The 12,895-nt window shown below is 31.7% G+C and overlaps 1 protein-coding gene across 1 annotated transcript in view; it reads left to right on the top strand.

The window, feature by feature from the left end:
- The window catches only part of LRP1B (LDL receptor related protein 1B), a gene marked incomplete at its 3' end in the record, with an annotated part of 1,343,287 nt that overhangs the window by 1,309,479 nt on the left and 20,913 nt on the right, over positions 1-12,895 (top strand). Inside the window, exon 68 of the mRNA XM_037064526.1 lies at positions 8,812-8,928. Coding sequence (XP_036920421.1) covers positions 8,812-8,928 — 117 coding nt within the window. The remainder of the gene's footprint in view (positions 1-8,811; positions 8,929-12,895) is intronic.

Consider the following 12,895-nt stretch of genomic DNA (forward strand, 5'->3'; position numbering starts at 1 on the left):
TTGTTGAGGTTTCATTTATTCTTTCCTTTATTTCCCTTGCACAAGGGGACATATCGATGAAAATATTGCTGCATGGAAAATCTGAGATTTTTCTGCCTTTGTTCTCCTCTAGGACTTTTATGGTGTTGCAGCTTATGTTTAAGTATTTTATCCATGTGGGATTTATTTTTGTCTGTGGCGTATGTTGATGGTCAATTTTCTTTTCTTTTCTTTTCTTTTTTTTTTTGCATGTATCTATCTAGCTCTCCCAGCATCATTTGCCGAAGAGGCTATTTTTACTCCATTTTATGCTTCTACCCACTTTGTGGAATATCAATCAATTTATCATAGAGACTTGGGTTTATTTCTGGGCTCTCTAATCTGCTCTATAGGTCTATGTGTCTGTTCTTATGCTCGTATCAGGCTGTCTTGATTACAATGGCTCTGTAATATAATTTGATATCAGGTACTATTATCCCTCCTATTTTGTTCTTCTTTCTCAAAATTGTTGTGCCTATTCAGGGTTATTTATGGTTCCATATAAATTTTTGAAATGTTCTATATCTGTGAAATATATCACTGGTATTTTATTTTATTTATTTTTTTTACTTTTTTATTGTTGTTCAAGACAGTTGTCTCCATTTTCCTCTCACCACTGCCCCACGCCACGGGCATCCCCACTTCCCATCCTTGACCCTACCCTCCTTTGTTTTTGTCCATGTGTCCTTTATAGGTGTTCCTTAAAACCCTTCCCCTTTTCTCTCCTCATTCTCCCTTCCCACCTCCCCTTTGGTTACTGTCAGTTTGTTCTTAATTTCAACATCTCTGGTTCTATTTTGCTTGCTTGTTTGTTTTGCTGATTGCATTCCACTTATATAGGTGAGAACATATGGTATTTTAGTAGGGATTGCATTGAATGTATAAATTGCTTTGGGTAGTATGGAGATTTTGATGATGTTAATTCTTCCAGTCCATGAACACAGTATATGCTCCCATTTATTTGTATCTTCCTTAATTTCTTCCTTCAGTGTTGTGTAGTTTTCTGAGTACAGGTCTTTTATCTCCTTGGTAAGGTTTATTCCTAGGTACTTTATGTTTCTAGCTGCTATAGCAAATGGGATTTTTCCTGATTTCTGATTCTGATATTTAGTCTTTGGTGTATAAAAATGTCTTCAATTTCTGAGTATTGACTTTGTATCCTGCTGTTTTGTTAAATTTACTTATTAGGTTGAGTAGTTTTTTGGTGGAGTCCATTGGATTTTCTATATACACTATCATGACATCTGCAAACAGTAACAGTTTAACTTCTTTCTTTCCAATTTGTATGCCTTTTATTTTATTTTCTTGTCTGATTGCTGTGGCTAGGAGTTGCAATATTATGTTGAATAAAAGTGATGAAAGTGAGCATCTTTGTCTTGTTCCTGATCTTGGTTGGAAAGCTTTTTGTTTTTGTCTATTGAGTATGATGTTGGCTGTAGGTCTTTCATACATGGCCTTTATTATGTTGAGGTATGCTCCCTCAACTCCCACTTTGCTGAGTGTTTTTATCATAAATGGGTGCCATACTTTATCAAATCCTTTTTCAGTATCTATTAATATGAACATGAGATTTTTGTCTTTACTTTTGTTTATGTGGTATATTACATTTATTGATTTGCGAATATTGTACCATCCTTGCATCCCTGGGATGAATTCCACTTGATCATGGTGTATGATTTTTTATGTATTGCTGGTTGCAGTTTGCCAATATTTTGTTGAGGATTTTACATCTAGGTTCATCAGCAATATTGGCCTGTCGTTTTCTGTCTTTGTTGTGTCTTTATCTGATTTTGGCATTAAGATAGTGCTGGCTTCATAAAAAAGAGTTTGGGAGTCTTCCATCTTCTTCATTTTTTTTTTGAATAATCTGAGAAGGAAATAGGTAGCTCTTCCTTAAGTATTTTGTAAAATTCTTCTGTGAAACCATCTGGTCCAGGGTTTTTATTGCCAGGAGTTTTTCGATTATTAGCTGTTATTAGTCTGTTCGGGCTTTCTGCTTCTTCTTCATTCAGTTTTGGGACATTATGTATTTTTCTAGAAATTTGTCCTTTTTACCCAGGCTTTCAAATTTCTTGGCATATAATTGTTCATATTAATTTTTTACAATCCTTTGTATTTCTGTGGTATCAGTTGTAATCTCTCCTCTTTCATTTCTGATTTTCCATTTGGGGCATCTCTCTCTTTTTTCTTAATGAGTCTGTTTAAAAGCTTGTCAATTTTGTTTATCTTTTCAAAGAACCAGCTCCTATATTTATTGATCCTTTGGATTGTTGTTTTAGTCTCTCTGTCATCTATTTCTGCTCTAATCTTAATTATTCCCTTCCTTCTACTCATTCTGGGCTTTGTTTGTTGTTGTTCCTCCAGTTCTTATAGGTGTAGGGTTAGGTTGTTTACTATTTCCAACATTTCTTAAATCCCAAGCTAAAATTATTGTCCTACATTTGATCTAAAATAATTTCATACATTACATTTTCAAATTGGGTAGCCAACTGAGTTCTATGCCCCCAATATGTAAAATTTCCAAGCCATTTTTTTTCCTGATCAGTAATGGATTAAAACACATGGCATATTGGCAAGTAATATTTCATTTTCAAAATTAATAACCAAAACATGAATTGCGAAACAGTACATAATTTCAATTTGGTGGCATATCAGAGTATTTTAATATTATTTTTCCTTTTATATGTACAAACAATAAGCATCATTATTTATGTTAATTGAAGGATTTAGCATTTTGCTTAATAATATAATGTGTTTATTTTGACTTGTGCAACAGAGCTTAACCAAAAAAATCAGAAATGTTATATATGAAAGGTCTACATATAACATACCTGCCTATTAAACATTAGTGGAAACATGTTAGTGGCATACATTGACTTAAGATATTCTCAGGAGAAAAAAATGAGATAAAAAGCCTAAAAATATTTAATTTACATATTAAAATAGTAGCTTTGGCATCGCCAAAGAAAATGCAGTTTTAGACAATAAAGAATGTAAACATTATTTATATTTATTAACCTGGATTGCATACATTGTAGTCAGTATCAGTGAGGAAGTACTTGTTTATTTATATTTTTTAGAGTGCCACCTTCAACTTTCAAATGTATACATTTAGGGGGAACAAGGCCAAATGTACCTTTGTGTTAAACAGCCATTAGACAATAGGAGATGCAAAAAAATGCATTTTATGTCTTAGGAAATCCAATACTCATTTCTATTTAAATCATCACCTCTGAAACAGAGCACAGATAATTGCACGTGAACAAACAGGCTATAAATGTCTGTGATTAAATGAATGCATGGTAGCATGTGCCAAATAAATCTCTGGATCTCTCCATCTATCTATCTATCATCTATGTATCTATGCTATTGCTTATAGTTAGTTTGGTGCATTTAAATTTTGAGGGAAAGCTAAGGTATTTTTTTAAACAGGAAATTCTCTTTCAGACTACCCTTCTGTTCTGAAAATACCTGAGCATTCAGGGACTAAGTGAATATTACTGTATCATGGTATAATTGTTGGAATTATTGCTTCTTGCAATTCTAATTACAAAATCATTTTTAATTAAAACTAAAATGTCCAGATGATAAATGTTCACTTTGATGAGTTCTGACAATTTTATTCACTATGTAACAAACACCCCAAATATGATCCAGAACATTTCCATCCCCCAGAAAACTTTCTTACCTACATTTTAGTCAGTTTCCTCAACACTTCCTTTCACAAACATCAGCTTTTCTCTATCACCATGCATCACTTTTGCTTGTATTCTGAGGTCATACACATAAAGATAGCATATACTCTTTTGCTTGTAAATTTTTATTTGCATAAAACTTTAAGATATTTCCATGTTGTGTGTTAAAAATTTATTATATTTTATACCTGAGTAGTTTTTAATTGTATGAATATATTCTAATTTGGTTTATATTAGAAGTTTGCTGTTATGAATAAACCTGCTATAACCATTCTTGTGTATGTTTATTTCATGAATATTTGTTTTCATTTTTCTTGGGTGAAAACTTACATGTAAAAAATTTACCCTCTAACTATCGAGTCAGAGGGTAAATACATTTACCTTTATAAGAACTTGTGTAGTGAGTTCCAGGTCCTCTATATTCTCTTGAAAATTTAATGTAGCCTTTTTGATTACAGCAATTCTAGTGAGTATGTACTGGTATCTCATTGTGGTTTGAATTTGCATTACCTTGATGATTAATAATTAAAAAAATCTTTATTTGTTGTTCAAATATCTTCTTTTTGTATCTCTTCAAGTCTTTTTCTTCCTAATGTGCAAGGTATGTAGGAAATTTTTATCTTTTCAGGATCTCAATACCTTCTTAGATATATGTTCTGCAAATATTTATTTTAAAGGATGTTGTTTGCCTATTCATTTTTAAAGATATTTTTGAAGAAAAAACATTTGAATTTTATCTATGTCCAATTTAGAAATATTTCTTTATTTTTAATGTTTTTGTGTTTGCTTACTCCAATATAATTTTTTAATTTGAAAGCTTTATATTTATCTATTATCATCTCAGATTAATATTTATATAGAGAGTATGATAAGTTATATTTCTTTATGGATAACCAATTATTTCAGCAATATTTGCGAAAAGGAGATTTCTTTCCACATTAAACTGATTTGGGGCCTTTTTGAAAATTATTTAACCATACATGTATGCCTATATCTGATTTTATTTCATTCAACACTATACACTCTTGTAATGCTATAGCTTTACAGTACCTCTTGAAAACACATACTGTACTTTCTCCAATTTTGTTATTTTTCAATATTGGCTGATTATTCTAGATACTTTTCACTTAAACATAATTTTAGAAAAATTATTTCATCATAAATAATTCTCTGGAATTTGCCTTAATTCTTTATTTCAATTTAGAGAAAATTTTTAAAAATTCTGAGTTTTCTAATCAATGTGCATAATATACCGCTGAAAGCTAGACTCCATGTACAATGGTTAGTCCCATAATATTATAATAGAGCTGGAAATTCCTATTACCTAGTGACATCACAGCCCTCATGATGTCATAACACAACACATCACATGTTTGTAGTAATGCTGGTGTAAAAAAATATACTGCTCTTCCTGTTTTATGGAAGTATAGCACATACAATAATGTATAGCATATAGTGCTTAATAGTGATAATAAACAACTATATTACAATTTTATGTATTTATTATATTATGTTATCATTATTTTAGAGCACACTCATTTGTCTTATCAAAAACTTATTGTAAAACAATGGGCTATGTTATACCAGCTGAAGCCTTATACATATCTTGTTTACCACATATTAAGTACATCACTTTCTCTTATGCTTGATCTTACCTCAAGTAGTTGTATACAGTAATATGCTGTACAGGTTGTTGTGTAGGAGCTACAGGCTATATCTTACAGCCTAGGTGTGTAGTAGGCTGTACCATCAAGGTTTGTGTAAGCACACTCTATGATTGCACAGTGACAAAATCAACTAACAATTCTCAGAATGTATCCCTACCATTAAATGGTATGTGACTGTGCTTTATTTGCTTTCTCTATATTTATAATACCAAAAGTGAAATAATACTTTTCCAATGCTACTTAACAATATGAATTAATAGTAAACTCTGTGTATTGTGAGCATTTTATATTGATTACTCTAGAGTATTATAATGTGGGATTGCATATGTTCTGTTCTGCAATTACTTTCATGGACCAATGATTTTCAGTCTTCACTGTTCATTGGAATTACCAGTCTAGCTTTACTAAAAATACTGAGGTCTGTGCCCCATCCCAGAGTCTTATTTATTAATGTGAAATATGAATTGGCATGGGATTTTTTAAAGCTCCCCAGGTGAATTTAACATGTAGCCAACTTGAGAACTACTGTATTAGACCCTGCTCATACATTTTCCTATTTAAATCTTATATGTATATTCTTATCTTCTTATATATATTATATCTATTTATCTATATTCAAAATATTTTAGATATAGAATTTCTAATAGTTTGTATTTATAATTTTAATAAGCCATGTTATGGATCCAAAAATTAACGTGAGTACCTTGGGAATATAAAAGCTGAATAACCTTTCAGACAATGATTAACCTTTCTACATTACTGTTTCTGAGTGCCCCACATAAATATCTTAGAAATTAACTCCTACTTGTTTTCATTAAAGAATATGTGCAGATCCCTTTCAAACACAAAATATAATACAAGTGTTTAAACAGAAAATACAAATAAGATTGGACGAGCAGCATAAAAAACAAGGATTGTGTTGATTGTACAGTTCCAACTGTGGACCTTTGGAGTCATGGGGGATTGCTTGGGGCCAATGTTGTAATACTAGGTCACATGATCTGTTTGTCTCATCAGTGTGAGTTTTCTTACATTATATTTTCCAAAATGTTAAAACAACATTTAAAAATACAAACAACAAATGACAAGGAATGTGTAAATGGTTATACATAGAGTAGTAGTTTCAGGGGAGTTTGTTTTAATTACGAAATTAAATAACCATTTAATAATGGTCATTATTTAAATTTCAAACTTCCTTATGCATTTCTTGATTGAGATGTATAGAATGCTACATTAGAACTTGTGAAGATATTAAGCCTATTTTAAATTTTAAAGTTAAATATGACACTGCAAAATGCATATGTTATAAAACACAGCACCGGAGATAGTGACACATTAGATTCTGAGTCACTGTTAGAAGGCAGAAAGACAGAAAGGCAGGCAGGCAGGCAGGCAGGACGGGAGAGGGAGAGAGGGAAATGAAGGGAAATATGGGGGATATCTATCTCTCTATCATCTATTTAATAGAAAAATGCATTTGAAGTCTATCATGAGAATTTCTACAGAAATGTAAAATATTTCTGAAGTTGGACCTGGATATAAATTTCCCTGTTGCCATTTAACGCTTTTGTAAGATTGGAGAAGCAACTTAAATTGAGACATATTTCTTGTGGTTTAAATGCACGTAATAATACTTCTCAGGGATGTTATGAAGATTGAGTGTGGTCATACTATGGAAATGCTGAGTTAAATTCTCAATAGAGGTTCATTTTTTTAATTTTCATCATTATAGCTAAATCACTTTTGTTTTTATAATCCTGTTTGAATTTGAATTTTATAAGATGCATTGCAGTCTAATATAGCAAACATCGCCAAAGAACTTACCTTCTCCTTTACCTACTGTATTTTACTAGACTGAATTATTAAACACTTCACTGTTCATCTCTAATAGAGTGAGAATAAAGTGTGGATCTAAATATATGAAAGGAAAATAAATGTGTCCTAAATTATATATTTAAATGTATAATATTGTTATTTTTATGTTATTGAATTTATATCATTTTGATGCTTAGATCCTTGATACTCAGTGTATTTTATATACCAAGGACAATGTTATCACTAGAGAGCTTATTAGAAACCCAGATCTACTCAATCACAATCTCTACATTTAGCAAAATCCCCAAGTGATTTTTAAGTATGTGCATTAAAGTTTAAGAAGCAAGAGTTGGAAGCAACCTAAACGTCCATCGCTAAATAACTGGATCAAAAAGCTATGGTACATTTACACAACGGAATTCTATGCTGCAGAAAGAAAGAAGGAACTCCTACCCTTTGCAACCTCATGGATGGAACTGGAAAGCATTATGCTGAGCGAAATAAGCCAGGCGGTGAAAGACAAATACCATATGATATCACTGTTAATAGGAATCTGAAAAACAAAACAAACAAACAAGCAAAATATGATCAATGACGCTCAAATATGGAACAGGCTGACAGGGTCCAGAGGGGCGAGGGGAGAGAATCACAGGGTAAAAGGGGAAGGACTCACATGAACAAGTACAAAGGACACATGGACAATAACTAAGGTCGGGGGGCAGAAATGGAAGGGAGGTGGGGAGCACTGGGGGTGGGGCAGGGCTGGGAATATAAGATAGAAAACTGTACTTGAACAAGAATTAAATAAAAATAAAAATAAAAAAGAAGCAATATTGTAGACTATATACAATTAAGTATTACTCAAAGAAATTTTAGAAATATATGACCTAAACATCAAATAAACTCTTTTTACATGAATTCTGATTCTCATTCATATGAATGTAAATTTGTTGTAAAGAGCGCTGAATCAGGTATTAAAGCACACTTTTTAATAATTGGCTGTGTCTTTTAATAGTAGAAAAAATCAAGTTAATAAACTTCTAAGAGTCTCTGTTTTGTCATTTTTAAACTGAAGAGCTAGTTAATACTTCTGCTACTAGTGAGATTGTTTAGAGGTTCCAGTGAGATGTCACTTTATTAATAATCAAGGTCTGTAATGTGATGCACTATTACAGTTTATGAATTTAGAGCAGCTGACTATAGGTAGGTTATGAAAAAGAGCTCCTCAGGGAGAAAGACGAGACAACAACCTCAGAGTTTAATTGATAACCATTTGTTTTTGCTACTTTTTAGCATAAATAGAGGTGGCTTGGGGGAGGGATGTTCTAAAGAGAAACGTAGTTTGGGATAATTTTCATGTTTTGTAATTTGAATGGGTGGTCCAATCAATTACTTTATAATTAGCATGTGATGAAAACATGGCCAATAATAACATAAAACAAGACAGAAAGATGAATTTTATACAGTATTTACCTTCAGTTTTCCTCGGGAATGCTTATCAATTAGCATTTTAATTAAGATCTGAGGAAATGTCATATGACTGGATTTGACATGGCTGTGAGGATATTGTGAGGGATTTCATGGAAGTCAACAATGAAATTATGGTTCTATTACAGATAAAAAAACCTGTGGACCTCATGAGTTCCAGTGTAAAAACAACAACTGTATTCCAGACCACTGGAGGTGTGATAGCCAAAATGACTGCAGTGATAATTCAGATGAAGAAAACTGTAGTAAGTAACACTTTCTTGGGAATGTTGAAAGCTGACAGCCTATTCGAAATACAAGATAGCCATTTTTAGTTCAGTTAAGGTGTAAATATGAATCTCTCTGTCCTGCAGGTCACATTTATACATATTTTCACATTTGGATAAGAATATTCATACTAAATTGACCTGAATCTCAAATGGTAGAATTATTGAAATGCTTATCCTGGGAGTTATTTTCTAATAGTTATCAGAATTGGTATGAAAGTATCATGAGGTTTTATGCAACCCATGAGCATGAAGGGAGCCCTTGATGTGAGCTCATACAATGGGATGAATAATGTGGAGACAATACAAAGCATATCTTCAATGGGCAGTATTCATTTCATTTCATTTCATTTCAGTCTCAAATTCCTTTACACTACAAATTCACCCATGAGCTTCTTTCAGTGAAATATCATTTATTTTCTCCAGAGTGGTGAACACTATATTTATTCAAGATGCTTTTCTCTGAAAATAGAACAACACTATTAGCATTATCTATCTCCTGCATTTTTATGTAATAAATTCAAAAAATAATAATTATCCAGCACATTTACTTTCCAGGAAGTATGGGAGTATATAAAATGGTAACAGCATTTCTATATTTTGGAGTTACTTTCTGAATATATTTCTTATTAGTACTTTCTTACACTGCTGTGTAAACTAAGAAAGCTATATAATCATGTTTAAAATAAGATAATCAAATCCCATTCATTAAATATTTATATGCTTCTACTTTCAAAAAAGATTTGATAATAATGATAATATCTACTTTAATAAATTATACTAACAGTATTCATTTCCCAAGACACAGAAGACAAAATAGGAATTCTTTTATTAAAGTATACTGTTTTATTATATAAAAGCATAGCATTAGTAGAACCACAGCCATAATAAACCAGTTGGGTATTCAGTTTGCAAAACATCAACTAATCTTTTGAATAACTTTCACATTTAATCTGACTAGAGTTTGAGTATCGGTTACATTAAACATGAACTCTCTGGATTGTTATGATTATGGAGTGCTCTGAATATAGGAATACTTATTGCTTCTTTACATAGATCTCTCCCAACTGATTATACTATTTAGAAAGGTAAAAAAAAAAAAAGCTGCATAGTCATTAGAGTGTTCTAGATTCCTTTAATCAGAAATTTCTTTAAAAAAAAAACTTTAAAAAGCAACTTCTCAGATTCTGTTCCATGATATAAAAATCTAAAGGGTGAGGTTGGTAGGGAGCAGAGAAAGAATTATGTACAGGGTTGGGTAAAAGTAGGTGTAAGTTGTTGATATGGAAAATATCACAATAAGTAATAAGTCATAGCACAGCAACAAACTCTGTTTCACATACTCAAAACTGTAAACCTACTTTGTCTCAACCTGTACATACTTTTTATTTCACTGATTAATATTTCAGAGCTTAAATATACAAATAATTACCCATCTTGTTTTGAGATACCTTTAGTGTTAATTATCTATAAGATACTTGAGAGGAAACACCCTATGACTGAAGGCCATCAAAAGCAAGAGAGGGAAGATGAGAAGATTGGAAATCTGTATCTTGGAAAACTCTCTATTCAAGTGGTAACTAAAATTGTGTGAGATATTAGGATACTGTTATAATAAGAAAAGAAAAGAACAAGAGTTGAAATATTCTGCTTCTGAGTCAGCTGGGTCTTCTTAGGTGGCTAAGTACCATTTTGCTGACCCTTGAAAGTCAGCCTTTGCCCTGACTGGTGTGGCTCCATTGGTTGAGTTTCCTCTCACAAGTGAATTGTCACCCATTTGATTCCAGGTCAGGGTACAGGCCTGTGTCATTCCTGGTCCGAAGTTGGAATGCATGTGAGAGGCAACCAATCAATGTTTGTTTCACACATCAATGTTTTTTGCTCACTCTTCCTCCTTCCCTTTACCTGTCTCTAAAATAAATAAATATGATATTTAAAAGCCAGTCTTTGATTAAGAAAACAAAGAGAAGCAATACTGCTTCTCACTTGTCACTATGAAAACTTCATGGCAAGAAAAACAAGGAAAGTGGCTTTATTTTCAAACGTTACAATATAAAATACTCAACTATGCATGATTCTCTTTTGGGTCCTTTTTCTTTTGAGCTTGTAGCTTCAGATAAGTAACATTGATGAATTTTCAGAAAAGAGATGACAATGAACAACAATGAAGCATATTAGAGTTGTGACATGGAAGGAAAGAAAGCATACACAAGACAAGCACCAGAGTTGGCAACATGGGAAATATGTAAGAATGGGTTGTTATAGGAGGGTCAAAAAAAGATGTAGATAAAAAACGGTGTTCGAAGATACCATCTAGAATAGGCCAGAAGCAATGAGAAGTTTTGCATGTTGAAAATGGCAGCAGTTCTAGAGACAGAAGCTGAGAGCATGGAGAATGAGAAAAGAATACAGTATCTATAGGGAGCACCGAGGGACTAGTGACATAGAAATCAGACCTTGAAAAAAATACTGTTGCTATATTAAAATGTCATCAAATATTTCCAATTTTGTGTGATCCACTGACACTGTTATAATTATATATGCATGATTACAATAAAACAACTATAATTATATACTTTTAGTTACTGTAATATGTATATTTGATTAATTACTGTATATTTTAATTATGACTATATATCACATAATTAAGCATATAATTATTATATATACGACAATAATATACCCCAAAGGGAAGTGGTATATATTATCTTTTATAAATAGATTAGCCAATAATATGCATTTGACACATTTGATACTAATTGTAAGCTAATATTAAGTACTGAAACATAGTTAACAGAGATAGTAAATCAGATTTACAGTTTAAAAAAAGAACAATTTTTAATACAACCACATTCTATCACTCAATACTTACTTGCATTCTATTGCCTCATTTATTTATGACATTTATATTAAGTTCTTATTTAAGTTTTCTAGAGTGACTCTAGGGAGTAGAGTTATGTCCCAAAGCCTAGCACAGTGTCTGACACCTGTTTATAATATTAATAATGTATTTTAAAGTCACCTTTGGACTTTGTTTGTGAATTAGATTTAATGAATTAACTTTTTAAAATTTTGTTGGAAATGCTCCAGGCATGTATGTGAGATGAGTTTAAATAGTAGTGGAGCTATTAACTGCCAACTCTGTTTTAAATTTAATATGGTTTATTTCTTTTTATATTTGCTTAGAATAATTGTTCCATTGTTATTTCATCATCTTTAGCTGATCATTTCCCGTATTAAGTTTACAGCAGGGACACTTTGCTTCAGCAAAAATTTCTGCTCTTAAAAACAAGGATGTTTTATTGTTATTAAAGACATTTCATAATCTAAATCAAAGGTTTGGAAATATTTGAGAAAATTCAACATCTATACTATTTTTATCAGCAAAACATATAGTATATTGTATATAGCATGTATCCTAGATACTTAATGTACAAAAAAATTTCTTCATATATTTGTATTATTAGCAAATAACATATCAATAGATATAAACATACCAAATGATTTGATCAAGTAGATTAAGGTTGATATAGAGGGCATATGTCTGTCTTATTTGAATTTCTAGTACTTCCACACTAAATTTATATCAGAGGATTATTTGTATAGCATGTCAGTTACACTAATTGCATTCTAAAAATTCTTCTCAGATGCTTACACCCACACTCCTCTAACTTTTTAAGTTATTTCCATGGATTTATGATAATATTCTCAGAAGAGAAATTGGAGTCCATAAACCTTTCAGCTCTCCCACTAACAAATATAGCTTTGAAAGTCACTTTTTCTTCTGAATTTAGTTTCTTCAATCTTGTGCAAAATGGCTTTCAAAGCTCTTTTTTAATTGAGGCTGTATGTTTTGCATTCCTTAGTATCAAAATGAATGGCCAGTCCATGTGAGGGAGGATAAGATGTCATCATGTGGGGAGATAAGAAGAGGAAAAGGGTCCTT

The sequence above is a fragment of the Sturnira hondurensis genome, unplaced genomic scaffold (genome assembly GCF_014824575.4).
Source record: "Sturnira hondurensis isolate 20B ecotype Veracruz unplaced genomic scaffold, ASM1482457v3 Scaffold0015475, whole genome shotgun sequence".
NCBI lineage: Eukaryota > Metazoa > Chordata > Mammalia > Chiroptera > Phyllostomidae > Sturnira > Sturnira hondurensis.